The sequence below is a fragment of the Triticum urartu genome, chromosome 3A (assembly GCF_056163025.1).
Source record: "Triticum urartu cultivar PI428250 chromosome 3A, HENAU_Tu73, whole genome shotgun sequence".
Lineage (NCBI taxonomy): Eukaryota > Viridiplantae > Streptophyta > Magnoliopsida > Poales > Poaceae > Triticum > Triticum urartu.
This window is the reverse complement of record NC_141875.1, coordinates 131,248,847-131,267,858: the sequence shown is the minus strand read 5'-3', so window position 1 is coordinate 131,267,858 and position 19,012 is coordinate 131,248,847. Positions and strand designations below refer to the sequence as shown.

At 42.7% G+C, this 19,012-nt stretch overlaps 1 protein-coding gene across 3 annotated transcripts; it reads left to right on the top strand.

The window, feature by feature from the left end:
- LOC125543260 (uncharacterized) lies at positions 1–18,068 on the top strand. 3 transcript variants are annotated; one of them, XR_015618401.1, is made up of 7 exons: positions 1–505; positions 702–773; positions 854–989; positions 15,333–15,358; positions 16,056–16,220; positions 17,067–17,274; positions 17,841–18,068. XR_015618401.1 is itself a non-coding variant. In XM_048706555.2 (4 exons), the coding sequence occupies exons 1-4, from the start codon at positions 500–502 to the stop codon at positions 15,341–15,343; spliced, it is 225 nt and encodes a 74-aa protein (XP_048562512.1). In that variant the 5' UTR covers positions 1–499; the 3' UTR covers positions 15,344–15,921. The 3 variants fall into 3 exon arrangements, 1 of the variants encoding a protein (XP_048562512.1); XR_015618402.1 differs by having other exon boundaries at positions 16,053–16,220; XM_048706555.2 differs by lacking the exons at positions 16,056–16,220; positions 17,067–17,274; positions 17,841–18,068 and having other exon boundaries at positions 15,333–15,921.
- Positions 18,069–19,012: the final 944 nt, after the last annotated feature.

Here is a 19,012-nt window from a genome sequence, read left to right as displayed (position 1 = left end):
CAGCGCACGCAACCCACCTCTCTCGTTCTCTCCGCACACGCAACCTCTCGCACCGCACGCCAACGCAGCCGCCGCCTCTTCTCTTCCATCGTCGTCACCGCCTCGTCGGATCTGGGGAGAAAGAGAGTGTGAGTCTCCTACCTCCGCCGCGTCCGCGTCCGCATCACTCTTCCGCGCCCTGGCGCCGCCGCGTCCGCCACTTCTCCTCGCCTTGTCGTCCCCGTCCCTCTCTCATAGCCGAGCTCCAGCCCTCCACCATCCCCTCCTCCTTGACCGCCTCTCCCCTCGTCTAAAGGAGCACGGGGCTGGCAGCTGCGCCTGAGCCGCCACAAGGCCGTCAGGTAGAGAAGATCTGGTGCCCACGGGCCGTTCCCGCCACTGTCCGAGTCCGACGTCTCGGAGTTGCCAGAGTCGCCGTCGCCATACGAAGACGAGTCGGTGGGGAGATGCTGGTGTTGGGATTCGGGAGGGTCCAATCTGCAGCAAATCCTTGGGAGATATGACGGTAAGTTGTGCCACTTGATGCCAAAATTGTTTCTGCATTTCCCTCTGATGATTGTGTTCTTCTATCTCATGAAATTTAGAAATTTTAGAAGCTATTGTTTTCGAGTTAACAATTTCCTCTGTATTAATGCCACATTTCTTTTAAAAACAAAGCGAACAAATTTAATGTGAAGTCCATATCCTCTGTTTCTCTGTAGGTGTATTTTGGAATGCTCGACGGCTTGTTGGCTGCAGAAGAGCTTCCTGAGGAATACCGGAACCGATGCCAGGTACACTATTTCTCTCATTCTGATTTTGTTCTTTCCATTGACTGAAGGATTTACGCTGCCGCTGTGCCTGATTGCTCCAGGATATACTCTGTAACGACTGCGGAAAAAGGGCTTTCTCGGTTCCACTCGTTGTATCACAAATGCGCCGCCTGTGGCTCGTACAACACCAGAGTTATCAAGACCGAGGCACCAGATTGTTCCATGTCGAATTAACAGGCGAGTCGTTTTCTGTTTTCTTCTTCTACTCGATTCTTTTGGAAATTCGCCTCTACAATATATCTCGATACAGAGGAGCATTGCATATGTATAGGTGTGATGCTAAATAAAGTCAGTACGGAGCATGGATGTCCCTTTTTGTTAGCAGCGCAGTTAATAGTCAGTTTACTATAGCAAAACACTATTAATTCTATGTAGTAACAGCCATTCGCCCCGTCTCTAGGATAATGCTTTAGGATAGTGCAAGAAATGGCAGTCTGGCAGCATGAATAGAACCAAGGCCGCCTGTCACTGCGCCACCCTGCATCACCCGGGGCCTCGTTCCTCGCTCCAATTGGCCATTTTGGCTTTGCATCTCCTGCGGCTGCACAGTCCTGTCATGGCGAGTTCGCGACCAGCCGAATCGTCCGCCCGAGGCATGGGCAAGGCCCAGCAGCACCAATGCTACCAACAAAAAATGCCTCTTCTGTCCAAGCTGCATCCGACACGGACACCACTTCAACTAGAGTACCAAACCATGCAACCAGACTTGGCTATTTCCAGTGCAAAAAAGAGCCAGCAGCCCCGGCCTTGGGTCTGCTGTTGTTGTAATGTTGTTGATGGAAGCTTCTCGTGGTCAGGGTGCCGAGCAGAGACTCTCACGTCCTCAGGGGGAAGGCCTCCTTGTAGTTTTGCAGACCGGATGAGCAGACGTTTGCTAGCAGCAAGTCGACAGTCGATGTGATCTCTCCAGGCCCAGGATGCGCTAGCTTTCTGCTCTGCACCACCGGTGCACGCCATGCTGGCCAGAGTTAGGCTCGGCACGCCTGGCATTTCTCTCGATGGTCCAATCTTGTGTGGCGAACAAGTCTCAGAGCTGTGTCTGTCGAATTGACCCTCTGTTCCAGTCCAATGGTTTAGGACATGAATGAAAGAGTCAGCATGCAAGCCAAGACTGCGTTACTCTATTTGAACTATGCATTTTACGAGTACGCTGACAGGTGTAAGATAGTAAGATTTAAAATGTGTTGGCGAAAAGATTTATCACTTATCAGTAGGCTCAAACTGTACAACGACGAGGATGTGGATGAGGACGAGGTCGAGCCCCTTCCCGGCGCGATCTCCTTTTGGAGGCTATTCAACTTCGTCGATGGCCTCGACTGGGCACTCATGGCCGCTGGCACAGTCGCCGCCGCCGCCCACGATGCAGCATTCGTAGTCTACATGCACTAATGGTCCTTGAATTTTCTCGACGCTGAGCGGATTTAGTCTGCTGTACACAGTCGTAGCGACGAGCCCCTCAACCAATTTAAGCAGGTAAACTGTTGCTTCACATGCTCGTCTCTTAATTGCACGCCTGACAGGGCCTGCAACATGATATTTATTGCCTGACTCCCAAAGGTAAATTCAACAACAAATGTGTTTAGGATCCTGTAAGGAACCAGATGCCTCTCTCAATATCTATTGGATACAAGCTTTGATTACAAGCAACACCAATGGAGATACAAAGTTTGGGGATCAGGAAGAACAGAAGGAGGAGGACGAGAGGTAGGGGAAGAGAGACGCCGTGCCAAAGCCGTGATCCACTGGATGACCAGAACAATGCCTACTCCCTCGTACTTGTACTCTGTAGCTTTAGTGGTTTCCTGATGGGCCAGGCCCACGTACCGGTCCAGGGGCAAACCCACATGTTGGGTAACGTAGTAATTTCAAAAAAATTCCTACGCACACGCAAGATCATGGTGATGCATAGCAACGAGAAGGGAGAGTGTTGTCTACGTACCCTCGTAGACCGGAAGCGGAAGCGTTAGCACAACGCGGTTGATGTAGTCGTACGTCTTCACGGCCCGACCGATCAAGCACTAAAACTACGGCACCTCCGAGTTCTAGAACACGTTCAGCTCGATGACGATCCCCGGACTCCGATCCAGCAAAGTGTCGGGGAAGAGTTCCGTCAGCACGACGGCGTGGTGACAATCTTGATGTTCTACCGTCGCAGGGCTTCGCCTAAGCACCGCTACAATATTATCGAGGATTATGGTGGAGGGGGGCACCGCACACGGCTAAGAGAACGATCACGAAGATCAACTTGTGTCTCTATGGGGTGCCCCCTGGCCACGTATATAAAGGAGTGGAGGAGGGGAGGGGCCGGCCCTCTCTATGGTGCGCCCTAGGGGAGTCCTATTCCCACCGGGAGTAGGATTCCCCCTTTCCTAGTAGAACTAGGAGCCCTTCCAAATAGTAGGAGTAGGAGGGAAGGAAAGGGAAGGGAAAAGGAGAAGGAAGGAAGGGGGCGCCCCCTTCCCTAGTCCAATTCGGACTAGACCAAGGGGAGGGGTGCGGCCACCCTTGAGGCCCTTTTCCTCCTTTCCCGTATGGCCCAATAAGGCCCAATATGTATTCCCGTAACTCTCCGGTACTCCGAAAAATATCCGAATCACTCGGAACCTTTCCGATGTCCGAATATAGTCGTCCAATATATCGATCTTTATGTCTCGACCATTTCGAGACTCCTCGTCATGTCCCCTATCTCATCCGGGACTCCAAACTCCTTCGGTACATCAAAACTCATAATATAACTGTCATCGAAACCTTAAGCGTGCGGACCCTACGGGTTCGAGAACAATGTAGACATGACCGAAACACGTCTCCGGTCAATAAACAATAGCGGAACCTGGATGCTCATATTGGCTCCCACATATTCTACGAAGATCTTTATTGGTCAGACCGCATAACAACATACGTTGTTCCCTTTGTCATCGGTATGTTACTTGCCCGAGATTCGATCGTCGGTATCTCAATACCTAGTTCAATCTCGTTACTGGCAAGTCTCTTTACTCGTTCTGTAATACATCATCTCACAACTAACTCATTAGTTGCAATGCTTGCAAGGCTTTAGGTGATGTGCATTACCGAGAGGGCCCAGAGATACCTCTCCGACAATCGGAGTGACAAATCCTAATCTCGAAATACGCCAACCCAACAAGTACCTTCGGAGACACCTGTAGAGCACTTTTATAATAACCCAGTTACGTTGTGACGTTTGGTGGCACACAAAGTGTTCCTCTGGTAAACGGGAGTTGCATAATCTCATAGTCACAGGAACATGTATAAGTCATGAAGAAAGCAATAGCAACAAATTAAATGATCAAGTGCTATGCTAATGGAATGGGTCAAGTCAATCACATAATTCTCCTAATGATGTGATCCCGTTAACCAAATGACAACTCATGTCTATGGTTAGGAAACATAACCATCTTTAATCAACGAGCTAGTCAAGTAGAGGCATACTAGTGACACTCTGTTTGTCTATGTATTCACACATGTATTATGTTTCTGGTTAATACAATTCTAGCATGGATAATAAACATTTATCATGATATAAGGAAATATATAATAACTTTATTATTGCCTCTAGGGCATATTTCCTTTCAGTCTCCCGCTTGCACTAGAGTCAATAATCTAGTTCACATCGCCATGTGATTTAACATCAATAGTTTACATCGCCATGTGATTAACACCCATAGTTCACATCGACATGTGACCAACACTCAAAGGGTTTACTAGAGCCAATAATCTAGTTCACATCGCCATGTGATTAACACCCAAAGAGTACTGAGGTGTGATCATGTTTTGCTTGTGAGAGAATTTTAGTCAACGGGTCTGCCACATTCAGATCCGTAAGTATTTTGTAAATTTCTATGTCAACAATGCTCTGCACAGAGCTACTCTAGCTAATTTCTCCCACTTTCAATATGTATCCAGATTGAGATTTAGAATCATCTAGATCAGTGTAAAATTTGCATTGACGTAACCCTTTACGACGAACCTTTTGTCACTTCCATAATCGAGAACCATATCCTTATTCCACTAAGGATAATTTTGACCAATGTCCAGTGATCTACTCCTAGATCACTATTGTACTCCTTTCCCAAACTCAGGACAGGGTATACAATAGGTCTGGTACACAGCATGGCATACTTTATAGAACCTATGGCTGAGGCATAGGGAATGACTTTCATTCTCTCTCTATCTTCTGCCGTGGTTGGGTTTTGAGTCTTACTCAACTTCACACCTTGTAACACAGGCATGAACTTCTTCTTTGACTGTTCTATTTTGAACTACTTCAAAATCTTGTCAAGGTATGTACTCATTGAAAAAACTTATCAAGCATCTTGATCTATCTCTATAGATCTTGATGCTCAATATGTAAGCAGCTTCACCGAGGTCTTTCTTTGAAAAACTCCTTTCAAATATTCCTTTATGCTTTGCAGAATAATTCTACATTATCTCCGATCAACAATATGTCTTTCACATATACTTATCAGAAATGTTGTAGTGCTCCCACTCACTTTCTTGTAAATACAGGCTTCACCGCAATTCTGTATAATACTATATGCTTGATCAACTTATCAAAGCGTATATTCCAACTCTGAGATGCTTGCACCATTCCATAGATGGATCGCTGGAGCTTGCATATTTTGTTAGTACCTTTAGGATTGACAAAACCTTCTGGTTGCATCATATACAACTCTTCTTTAATAAATCCATTAAGTAATGCAGTTTTGTTTATCCATTTGCCAGATTTCATAAAATGCGGCAATTGCTAACATGATTCGGACAGACTTAAGCATAGATATGAGTGAGAAACTCTAATCGTAGTCAACACCTTGAACTTGTTGAAAACCTTTTTGCGACAATTCTAGCTTTGTAGATAGTAACACTACTATCAGCGTCCCTCTTCCTCTTGAAGATCCATTTAATCTCAATGGCTCACCGATCATTGGGCAAGTCAATCAAAGTCCATATTTTGTTCTCATACATGGATCTCATCTCAGATTTCATGGCCTCAAGCCATTTCACGGAATCTGGGCTCATCATCGCTTACTCATAGTTCGTAGGCTCGTCATGGTCAAGTAACATGACCCCTAGAATAGGATTACCGTACCACTCTGGTGTGGATCTCACTCTGGTTTACCTACGAGGTTCGGTAGTAACTTGATCTGAAGTTACATGATCATCATCATTAGCTTCCTCACTAATTGGTGTAGTAATCATAGGAACAGATTTCTGTGATGAACTACTTTCCAATAGGGGAGCAGGTACAGTTACCTCATCAAGTTCTACTTTCCTCCCACTCACTTCTTTCGAGAGAAACTCCTTTTCTAGAAAGGATCCATTCAAAGCAACGAATATATTGCCTTCGGATCTATGATAGAAGGTGTACCCAACATTTTCTTTTGGGTATCCTATCAAGACGCACTTCTCCAATTTGGGTTAGAGCTTATCAGGTTGAAACTTTTTCACATAAGCATTGCAACCTCAAACTTTAAGAAATGGCACCTTAGGTTTCTTGCCAAACCATAGTTCATACGGTGTTGTCTCAACGGATTTAGATGGTGCCCTATTTAACGTGAATGCAGCTGTCTCTAATGCATAACCCCAAAACGATAGTGGTAGATCGGTAAGAGACATCATAGATCGCACCATATCTAATAAAGTACGGTTATGACGTTCGGACACACCATTATGCTGTGGTGTTCCAGGTGGCGTGAGTAGTGAAACTATTTCACATTGTTTTTAACTGAAGGCCAAACTCGTAACTCAAATATTTTACTTCTGCGATCATATCGTAGAAACTTTTATTTTTGTTACGATGATTCTCCACTTCACTCTGAAATTCTTTGAACTTTTCAAATGTTTCAGACTTGTGTTTCATCAAGTAGATATACTCATATCTGCTCAAATCATCTGTGAAGATCAGAAAATAATGATACCTGCCGCGAGCTTCAATATTCACCGGACCACATACATCAGTATGCATGATTTCCAACAAATTTGTTGCTTGCTGCATTGTTCCGGAGAACGGAGTCTTAGTCATCTTGCCCATGAGGCATGGTTCGCAAGCATCAACTGATTCATAATCAAGTGATTCCAAAAGTCCATCAGCATGGAGTTTCTTCATGCGCTTTACACCAATATGATCTAAACGGCAGTGCCACAAATAAGTTGCACTATCATTATTAACTTTGCATCTTTTGGTTTCAATATTATGAATATGTGTATCACTACGATCGAGATCCAATGAACCATTTTCATTGGGTGTGTAACCATATATGTAAATAGAATAACAATTTATTCTCTTACTTAAATGAATAATCGTATTGCAATAAACATGATCAAATCATATTCATGCTCAATGCAAACACCAAATAACACTTATTTAGGTTTAACACTAATCCCGAAAGTATAGGGAGTGTGCGATGATGATCATATCAATTTTGGAACCACTTCCAACACACATCGTCACTTCACCCTTAACTAGTCTCTATTCATTCTGCAACTCCCGTTTCGAGTTACTGCTCTTAGCAACTAAACCAGTATCAAATACTAAGGGGTTGCTATGAACACTAGTAAAATACACATCAATAATCTGTATATCAAATATACCTTGTTCACTTTGCCATCATTCTTATCCGCCAAATACTTGGGGCAGTTCTGCTTCCAGTGACCAGTCCCTTTGCAGTAGAAGCACTTAGTCTCAGGCTTAGGATCAGACTTGGGCTTCTTCACTTGAGCAGCAACTTGCTTGCCGTTCTTCTTGAAGTTCCCCTTCTTCCCTTTGCCCTTTTCTTGAAACTAGTGGCCTTGTCTACCATCAACACTTGATATTTTTCTTGATTTCTACCTTCGTCGATTTCAGCATTACGAAGAGCTTGTGAATCGTTTCCGTTATCCCTTGCATATCATAGTTCATCACGAAGTTCTACTAACTTGGTGATGGTGACTAGAGAATTCTATCAATCACTATTTTATCTGGAAGATTAACTCCCACTTGATTCAAGCGATTGTAGTACCCAGACAATCTGAGCACATGCTCACTGCTTGAAATATTCTCCTCCATCTTTTAGGCTATAGAACTTGTTGGAGACTTCATATCTCTCAACTCGGGTATTTACTTGAAATATTAACTTCAACTCCTGGAACATCTCATATGGTCCATGACGTTCAAAACATCTTTGAAATCCCGATTCTAAGCTGTTAAGCATGGTGCACTAAACTATCAAGTAGTCATCATATTGAGCTAGCCAAATGTTCATAACGTGTGCATCTGCTCCTGCAATAGGTCAGTCACCTAGCGGTGCATCAAGGACATAATTCTTCTGTGCAGCAATGAGGATAAACCTCAGATCACGGATCCAATCCGCATCATTGCTACTAACATCTTTCAACTTAGTTTTCTCTAGGAACATATCAAAAATAAAACAGGGGATCTAAACGCAAGCTATTGATCTACAACATAGATATGCTAATACTACCAGGACTAAGTTCATGATAAATTAAAGTTCAATTAATCATATTACTTAAGAACTCCCACTTAGATAGACATCCCTCTAATCATCTAAGTGATCACGTGATCCAAATCAACTAAACCATAACCGATCATCACGTGAAATGGAGTAGCTTTCAATGATGAACATCATTATGTTGATCATATCTACTATATGATTCACGCTCGACCTTTCGGTCTCAGTGTTTCGAGGCCATATCTGCATATGCTAGGCTTGTCAAGTTTAACCTGAGTATTCTGCGTGTGCAAAACTGGCTTGCGCCCGTTGTAGATGGATGTAAAGCTTATCACACCTGATCATCACGTGGTGTCTGGGCACGACGAACTTTGGCAACGGTGCATACTCAGGGAGAACAATTTTTATCTTGAAATTTAGTGAGAGATCATCTTATAAAGCTACCGCCGAACTAAGCAAAATAAGATGCATAAAAGATAAACATCACATGCAATCAAAATATGTGACATGATATGGCCATCATCATCTTGTGCCTTTGATCTCCATCTCCAAAACATCGTCATGATTTCCATCGTCACCAGCATGACACCATGATCTCCATCATCTTGATCTATATCAATGTGTCGTCACATGGTCGTCTCGCCAACTATTGCTCTTGCAACTATTGCTATCGCATAGCGATAAAGTAAAGCAATTATTTGGCGCTTGCATCTTATGCAATAAAGAGACAACCATAAGGCTTCTGCCAGTTGCCGATAACTTCAACAAAACATGATCATCTTATACAACAACTTTAATCTCATCATGTCTTGACCATATCACATCACAACATGCCCTGCAAAAACAAGTTAGACGTCCTCTACTTTGTTGTTGCAAGTTTTACGTGGCTGCTACGGGCTTAGCAAGAACCGTTCTTACCTACGCATCAAAACCACAACGATAGTTTGTCAAGTTGGTGCTGTTTTAACCTTCGCAAGGACCGGGCGTAGCCACACTCGGTTCAACTAAAGTTGGAGAAACTGACACCCGCTAGTCACCTGTGTGCATAGCACGGCGGTAAAACCAGTCTCGCGTAAGCGTACGTGTAATGCCGGTCCGGGCCGCTTCATCCAACAATACCGCCGAACCAAAGTGTGACATGCTGGTAAGCAGTATGACTTATATCGCCCACAACTCACTTGTGTTATACTCGTGCATATTACATCAACGCATAAAACCTAGGCTCGGATGCCACTGTTGGGTAACGTAGTGATTTAAAAAAATTTCCTACACACACGCAAGATCATGGTGATGCATAGCAACGAGAGGGGAGAGTGTTGTCTACTACCCTCGTAGACTGGAAGCGGAAGCGTTAGCACAACGCGGTTGATGTAGTCATACGTCTTCACGGTCCGACCGATCAAGCACCGAAACTACGACACCTCCGAGTTCTAGCACACGTTCAGCTCGATGACGATCCCCGGACTCCGATCCAGCAAAGTGTCGGGGAAGAGTTCCATCAGCACGACGACGTGGTGACGATCTTGATGTTCTACCGTCGCAGGGTTTCGCCTAAGCACCGCTACAATATTATCGAGGATTATGGTGGAGGGGGGCACCGCACACGGCTAAGAGAACTATCACGAAGATCAACTTGTGTCTCTATGGGGTGCCCCCTGGCCACGTATATAAAGGAGTGGAGGAGGGGAGGGCCGGCCCTCTCTATGGCGCGCCCTAGAGGAGTCCTACTCCCACCGGGAGTAGGATTCCCCCTTTCCTAGTAGAACTAGGAGCCCTTCCAAGTAGTAGGAGTAGGAGGGAAGGAAAGGGAAGGGAAAAAGGAGAAGGAAGGAAGGGGGCGCCCCCCTTCCCTAGTCCAATTCGGACCAGACCAAGGGGAGGGGTGCGGCCAACCTTGAGGCCCTTTTCCTCCTTTCCCGTATGGCGTATTCCCGTAACTCTCCGGTACTCCGAAAAATACCCGAATCATTCGGAACCTTTCCGATGTCCGAATATAGTCGTCCAATATATCGATATTTATGTCTCGACCATTTCGAGACTCCTCGTCATGTCCCCAATCTTATCCGGGACTCCGAACTCCTTCGGTACATCAAAACTAATAAACTCATAATATAACTGTCATCGAAACCTTAAGCGTGCGGACTCTACGGTTTCGAGAACAATGTAGACATGACCGAGACACGTCTCCGGTCAATAACCAATAGCAGAACCTGGATGCTCATATTGGCTCCCACATATTCTACGAAGATCAACATACGTTGTTCCCTTTGTCATCGGTATGTTACTTGCCCGAGATTCGATCGTCGGTATCTCAATACCTAGTTCAATCTCGTTACCGGCAAGTATCTTTACTCGTTCCGTAATACATCATCTCGCAACTAACTCATTAGTTGCAATGCTTGCAAGGCTTTAGGTGATGTGCATTACCGAGAGGGCCCAGAGATACCTCTCCGACAATCGGAGTGACAAATCCTAATCTCGAAATACGCCAACCCAACAAGTACCTTCGGAGACACCTGTAGAGAACCTTTATAATCACCCAGTTACATTGTGACGTTTGGTGGCACACAAAGTGTTCCTCTGGTAAACGGGAGTTGCATAATCTCATAGTCATAGGAACATGTATAAGTCATGAAGAAAGCAATAGCAACAAATTAAACGATCAAGTGTTATGATAACGGAATGGGTCAAGTCAATCACATCATTCTCCTAATGATGTGATCCCGTTAATCAAATGACAACTCATGTCTATGGTTAGGAAACATAACCATCTTTAATCAACGAGCTAGTCAAGTAGAGGCATACTAGTGACACTCTGTTTGTCTATGTATTCACACATGTATTATGTTTCCGGTTAATACAATTCTAGCATGAATAATAAACATTTATCATGATATAAATAAATATATAATAACTTTATTATTGCCTCTAGGGAATATTTCCTTTCACCACAACCCAGTCAGGAGAGGCTCCTGACATCCCTCCCTTCTTGAAATGCGGCTTGACACTACAAGAAATATGTCAACTTATGACCTTCTGTCAGTGACCCTCGAAGAATTGGTCATAAATCTATGACCATTTTAGACCAATTGGTCAAAAGCTGTTCAGGGGGCTCCAAACCCTAAACCATTGCGACCATTTTTGTTAGAAAGGTCGTAATTTCGTTACACAAAATGGTCACAAAGCAAACAGTGCTGGTCCGCTGCCTTATTTCTAGCTGATCATGACCAATATAGATGGTCATAGGCTTGTAGATTGTGGTGGGTTGTGATGACTAGGCGCCATCTCATCAGTTTTGCCTATGTGTCATGTCCATGTGGCAGTTTTTGCCCTAGATTGTGAAGCAACCTATATTTCTATCATTCCCAAAATTCCCAAAAAAATCTCATAAATTCTTTGGGTCATATCTTCATCAAATATGTAAAAATCCTTCCTTGCCTAGTGCAAAACTAATTCAACAATATTCATTTTCCTATTATGTTCACAACAACACTTTATGAAGGAAGTGCTATTTATATATTCTTGATTGCCCTAGGAATTTTTGGGCACTCTTTCCTATCCAAATCATTACCGCATGACAAAATTCAGCTCCATTTGCCTAGCAAATCTTCCTCGGCAAATTTCCAAAGTTTTTGTCCACCTAGAAGCATTGTGAAGGAAGTATCTTTTTTATATCTCTAAATGACATGAAATTTATACAGTTCCTTCATATGCCCAAATTATCGCCCTCCTCCAAATTGCAGCTCAGTCAAATCATCTATGTGAGCCCAGGTTCAATTTATATTTTATGGCCAAATTGGCACGTTGCAAAGCAAGTGTTATATAGACCCCTCCTATTACCCTCAAACTTTTCAGGCACTCTTCCATACCCAAATCATTGCCACATGATAATATTCAGCTCAATTTTCCTAGTAAATATTTCTCGGGAAATTTTCAAATTTCTACCTCGAGAGAAGCTTTGTGAAGTAAGTACTAGCTAGGCTTACCCAAGTGATCTGAAAATTTACCAGCGCATGGCCATACCTAAGTAACTTATCTACACCAATTTTGAGCTCATTTCATTCATCCAATCTCTCTCACTAGTTTTCCCAAGTTTCTGTCCATAGAAGAGCATTGTGAAGGAAGTACTACTTTGGCATGTCCAAATGGTATCAATTTTCTACAATGCTTTCCTATGCCCAAATAACCATCCTCCAAAAAACTTCAGCTCAATCCATTCATTATTTTGAGCCCAGCTTCAACATTCATATTTTTGTCCAGCGTGGTACTTTGCAAAGCAAGTACCACCTAGGATCCTCCTTTTGAGCTAAAACTTTGTGAATACATTCTCCTTAGTAGATGATCATCCTCAGCCAAAACTCATGCCCATTGGCCATGTGCATTTCCCGTACCGCTAATCAAACACTTGGCTGCTAATTCATGTTTGATCATCGATCGGTCTCCTCGTGAGAATCTTATATTGTAATTGTCTTCCTAGCACCAACCTGGGGAGTGCCCAACCCACTAGACATGCCTAGGCCGCCCAGAACACATGGCAACATTACGGTCACGCGGTGACCACGCGACGGGCATGCGAGTTTACGCGCTCTAGAGTTGGGGCCCTCGGCCACCGCCCAAACCTCAATGTATCGCCACCAAACCATGTATTTATGATTAAATAGGTCCTTATGTAACTATAAATGATTTTTGGAAAAAATAAATAGCAAACTATGAGGTAGCTGCAGTTCAAATTTGACCCGCTTCCAACTGAATCGGCGGAAATTTGTCTTTTTCACGAGAGGTGGATCAAAATTTTTTACACCCAACCATTTTGTCAATTGTTCATTAAATATGGCCTAGTATTTTATAAAAATGATTTGGTCCAATTTTGCAACAATTATTTGGTAGTTCCTTCATAAAAAAACCTCCTTCCGGGCACTCGAAAAATGGAAAATGGTTTTTTCGTCCAACGAAAATGAAAACTTCCTTAGGAAACATTGTTTGCCATTCCAATATGTACCCTTGTGCACAATATGAGATCATTTGAACAAACTATGCCATGAAAGTGGCCATAAGATTGATCATTTGGCTTGAAAGCCATGAATCTTCACACATGATAGCTCATTTCCGAGAACACTTTTTTAAAATAATTACCGTATTACAAGTTTATTATTTTTCCCGGAAACTTGGTCATATATAATGACACAATGCGAAGGTTTTCCAATTTTTTGAATTTTTTTTGAATTTTTTATGCCCGTTTCAAAATGCGGTCAAAACGGCGGGAATGACCGTTCCTAGCTAGTGGTCGAATCTTGGAATTTTTTTGGTGTTTCTATGATTAAATAGATACTTATGTACCTAGAAATGTTTTTTGGAAAAAATAAATAGCAAACTATGAGGCAGCTGCAGTTCAAATTTGACCCGCTTCCAGCTGAATCGGCGGAAATTTGTCTTTTTCACGAGAGGTGGATCAAAACTTTTTACACCCCAACCATTAAATATAGCCTAGTATTTTATAAAAATGATTTGGTCCAATTTTGCAATAATTATTTGGGAGGTCCTTCACAAAAAAACTCATTTTGGGCACTCGAAAAAATGGAAAATGAATTTTTCGTGCAAAGAAAATGAAAACTTCCTTAGGCAACATTGTTTGGAATTCCAAGATGCACCCTTGTGCACGATATGGGGTCATTTACACAAACTATGCCATGAATGTGGCCATAAGATTGATCATTTGGCTTGATAGCCATGAATCTTCACGCATGATAGCTCATTTCTGAGAACACTTTTTTAAAAGAATTGTCTTATTACAAGTTTATTATTTTTCCTGGAAACTTGGTCACATATAATGACACAATGCGAAGGTTTTCCAATTTTTTGAATTTTTTTGAATTTTTTATGCCCGTTTCAAAATGCGGTCAAAACGGTGGGCTTGACCGTTCCTAGCTAGTGGTTGAATCTTGGAAAACTTTTGATGTTTCTCTGATTAAATAGATACTTATGTAGCTAGAAATGATTTTTGGAAAAAATAAAGAGCAAACTATGAGGCAGTTGTAGTTCATATTTGACCCGCTTCCAGCTGAATCGGCGGAAATTTGTCTTTTTCACTAGAGGTGGATAAAAACTTTTTACACCCAACTATTTGGTCAATTGTGCATTAAATATGGCCTAGTATTTTATAAAAATGATTTGGTACAATTTTGCAATAATTATTTGGTAGGTCCTTCACAAAAAAACTCATTTTGGGCACTCGAAAAAAATTGGAAAATAGCTCTTTTGTGTAATGAAAGTGAAAACTCCCTTAGGCAACATTGTTTGGAATTCCAAGATGCACCATTGTGCACAATATGAGATCATTTGAACAAACTATGCCATGAATGTGGCCAATTTATTGGTCATTTCGCTTGAAAGCCATGCAACTTCACATATGGTATCTTATTTCTAAAAGACTTTTTAAGGTATTTACAGTATTGCGAGTTAGTTATTTTTCCTGGACACTAGGTCACATATAGTGACACAATGCAAAGGCTTTCCATTTTTTGATTTTTTTGAATTCTTTATGCCAATTTCAAAACACGGTCAAAACCGCGGGCATCATCGTTCGTACCTACGGGTGGAATCTTACTAAACTCATAGTATTTCTCTAATGAAATATATACATGTGTACCTAAAAATTATTTTTGGAAAAAATAATTAGCAAATTATGAAGTAGATGTAGTTCGAATTTGACCCGATTCGTCCTAATTTGGTACAAGTTGGTTTAAATGGCTAAAAAAGCTAGAAAGGTCGAAAATGCTCCTTGGATTGGGCCAGCCCTAGTCCTTGTGTGCAGTGCAACTTTGGTGCACTGTTGCCTCTGCCTGAGGCTATAGGGCGTGTGAGGCTGCACAATTTTAATGTGGACATAAAGATGAATGACATATCACCACTTTCAAGCTAATTATTTCACACTATGATTTTTGATGATCTTTCACTGTAGTTATCTCAAGCTAATTTGCAACCAGCTGTTTACTTTCTGTACCAAGTTTCATGTTTGAGTTCTAGCATCTTAACCTCGGTACTGTGGTGATTTTTGCAGGAGTTGAGTGAGTGCACAAGGATTTGGTGAGGGATCTCATCATGCAGAACTCAAAAACCAGCTAGCTTCCACGTGTTTCTTCCTTGCTTCCTTCCTTTTGTGCATGTGTTTGTTTGCCAAGCACATCTGTAGTCCTTCCTACACATGCGTGTGCGTCTCTGAGCCAGTGTCTACCACCTCGGTGGACAGTAGTACCCAAATGATGGCATATCGTAGTATGTATTAAATAGGTCTAACGTACTGGGACCAGTGCAGGTCAAATAGCCATTTACTTCTGCATAGTGAAATAATATTTACAGATCCTGTGTTGACTAGGCCTTTTCTTTCTTTATTATCTTTGTCAAGCCAATATGATAGTTGTATGATTTGTATCTATTGGTGGTAGCATATTAGCATCACTGTAAATAACTAAATATACTACTTGTTTTCTATTGCAAGTGAATGATGTCAATTTGGTTTGAAATGAATAACCAAACGGGAATGCAAAGCTACTGAGCATATATACTAATTAATAGTATGCTCTGTTCATCTTTTTATACAAATATACTAGCATTAGATATGTATTTTACACTATGTTTCTTGTCGTTCTGTGTTTAGTAGGAATGTCGTTCTGTGTTCAGTAGGAATTTGATCCAGCACAATAGCTTACTTAATTTCTTTACACTACCTTGCTATTTGACCGCTATTTCTGATCCCTTTTGTTGTTGTACCACAACGGAGAAGCTGGGGCTTCCCTTCGTGCCTACGTACCTGGAGCAGAGCATGCGCATGGGCGGCGGCGGTGTTGGCCTCAAGAGAAGGGAGCTGGCAGGGAGGCCCGAGACATGGGGCGGGCTCTGGCTGCGGCTCGGCCAGGCCGCGCTCACCGCCACCTCCATCGCCGTCATGGTAACCTTCCTGTCTTGTTTGGGAGGTTTTTTCCTGGGCGGAGTACCGTCTACTAGTCTGTTAATCTGTGAGCGATGGATAGTTTAATCACAAGGGGCTTTGTTAATCCGTGAGTAGTCAACCAGATTATTGAGATATTTGGTTAGAGAATCTAAGTTAACCATCACTGTCCTGTGAGACATGTGCTTGAGGAAATATGTAGGTTTGGACTTGTAATGAGTGGCGATTTTAGTACAAGCGTGCTCTTGCACGGGTGAGTACTGTCCAAAACTAATGGCCGAGAGCCCCTCAAGGCCAAATTGGGCCTTCTGTAGGCCATGTGGTGTGGGTGCATGGTGGTGTTAATTCCTAGATTCAGCTATAAATCTATCTATGAGAACCTGAGAACACTTGCTTATGAGAACCAACTGGACTTCAGATATATCCAAGTGAAGATGTACTGTTACTATGGCAGTGAATTTTATCTATGTGAGATTAGAATTTGAGTGCCATCATTCATCTTATGGTATCTTGTTCTCTGTGATAACTGTTGACTTGCAAGATACAATGTTGATTTACTATATATGCCCGCACAGCTTGTTGCATGCCCGCAAGATACAATGTTATGTTCTTCTTTTCAGCCTTGCCTGTGTACAATTTCTTCTTGATATGCTTCAGTTTTAAACTGTACAGTACATGGTAAAATGGAATTGGGATGGTTATGTTCTGGTTGTCATGAGAATATGTTACTGCTGCTTTTGTTATTTATTGCCTTCCCTGTGTACAGTTTATCCCTGGTATGCTTCCCTGTTACTACTATATCATCATGGCAAAGCTAACATCTCATTGTGCTCTTTTTCATTTCAGAAGTCAGCCTCCGGCCATGGCGGATCTGCAGACGCTGCTGGTGCAACCAAAGAGGAAGAAGGTTCTGGTGGACTACCGGCTACGGTTTGCTTCAGCTCATGCGGATAGGAGGCGGATGCCCGCACGGATCCGGCGTCTCCGACCTTGGCATCCACAAGGAGGAGCGGCGACAATTACATACCCAACCATGGGGCAGCAGCAATTCATGGTTGAGCCTCCCTCTACCTCTCTCACGTTCCCTGATTTTGCTGCTGCTCTAAATTCACTTTCACTTGACTGAATCTAGTGCTATTGCTGTCAGTCCCTAGTCCCTAGTGCTACTGCTCTAAATTCACTTGCATGTTTGACTAAATTCACTTGGTATTGCACTGCTTGCCAAATTGAGTTGCTTTCTCGCTGCTAGAAGAAGTCGGTACTCCCTAGTGTTGAATCAGTATTTACATGCTTGCAAATATTGGTCTGAATCTGCGATGCTCCCTAAAGTTGACTAAATCTCATGGAGTAGATTTCATTTTACCAATTGGTCTGAATCTATTTATACGCTTTACTGAATTTTGCTTGGTGCTGTCGCTGTCGGACTCTCATGATGAATCAGTTGGACAATGCATTCTTTGCTAGTTCATTTTACCAATTCATGCTGAATTGTTGTTTAGTTGTAATTCCTTTTACGGTCCCATGCACAAGTGATATTCATGTCCAGCCAAATGATATCTTGTGCTTTCCAAAGTGATATGTACCCAACTGCTTATATACGTATTTTGTTCTTAACTGTAGATTTCCTCTCATAGTAGCTCCATGCAAAATAAGGTTGAAAGGAGAAGGAGAAGGACTGAAGGAGGTCCATGTTGAAGAAGGTCGACAGAAGCAGTAGAGCTTGTAATACTGTCATTGCCATTGTATTTGTGTTGTATGATATATCCGCGTTTACCCACAAAAAATGTATTCACGTTGTAATACTGTGATTGCCATTCTGGCTACTGTTTCAAGCAGTGTATTTTTCCAGTGCTGATTTAGATATTTATTACTTATTTACTATGAAATGAAATCTAAAGAACTTGACCCTGACAACCGGGTCCTATTACTAGAAACTGACAATTGGGACCAATCTTCTGAGAAAAAGAAAAACTAAAACTCTTGGGACAAATGTAAAACAGTGGAAAATAAAATGGCAAACAATAAAATATCATACGCTGTAAAAGGCCGCATCTAGAAATAAAAAGGCCGAATTGCTGGGCCAGCCCATGTAGCTAGCAAAAATTAATAGGAAAAGTAAATATTAAAAAGGCCGAATTAATGTGCTCGGCCCATATAAACACCGAATTGGACCGGGCTGAATCTTGTGCCACATCAGATTGCCACGCTGGATGCCTACGTGGCCTGGGGAGGTTGCTAGTGACCAAAACGCCACAGTAGACGTATTTTGGTCATAAACGTCTACGACCATTCCAGAAGAAAGGTCGCTATAGTCAGTTTATGACGGTCAGCTTTTGACCTTATGTTTTTGGTCACAAAAAGGTCACAAATGGAAATTTGTGACCATTCAGTGACCAATAGTGGTGGTCACAAGTTGACATATTTCTTGTAGTGTGACCCCAAGCCGACTCCACCCAGACCCACCCCGGATCCCATTGCAGTCGATGTTGCTTGATTTGATCATAGTCACGATGGTCACCAAAGCCGGGGTGGACTTCAACGATGTAGGAGAAGTTGTTGTGGTCAATCGGAGCCCCACCGAAGAAGGCGTCGTGGAATTAGCCTTTGTCAACACAGCCATGATCGAAGTCGAGGTAGTACTCATGGTCGACGGAGCCTTGTGCGGAGGTGACGGCAACGATGATGACACCCCTCCCTTCTTGAAAGTGCCCTTGGTTGTAGCAGGTATTGGACACTCGAGTCGATTGGAGTCCAGGCGGCCGATGAAGTGAAATGTCGCTGGCATGGATGAG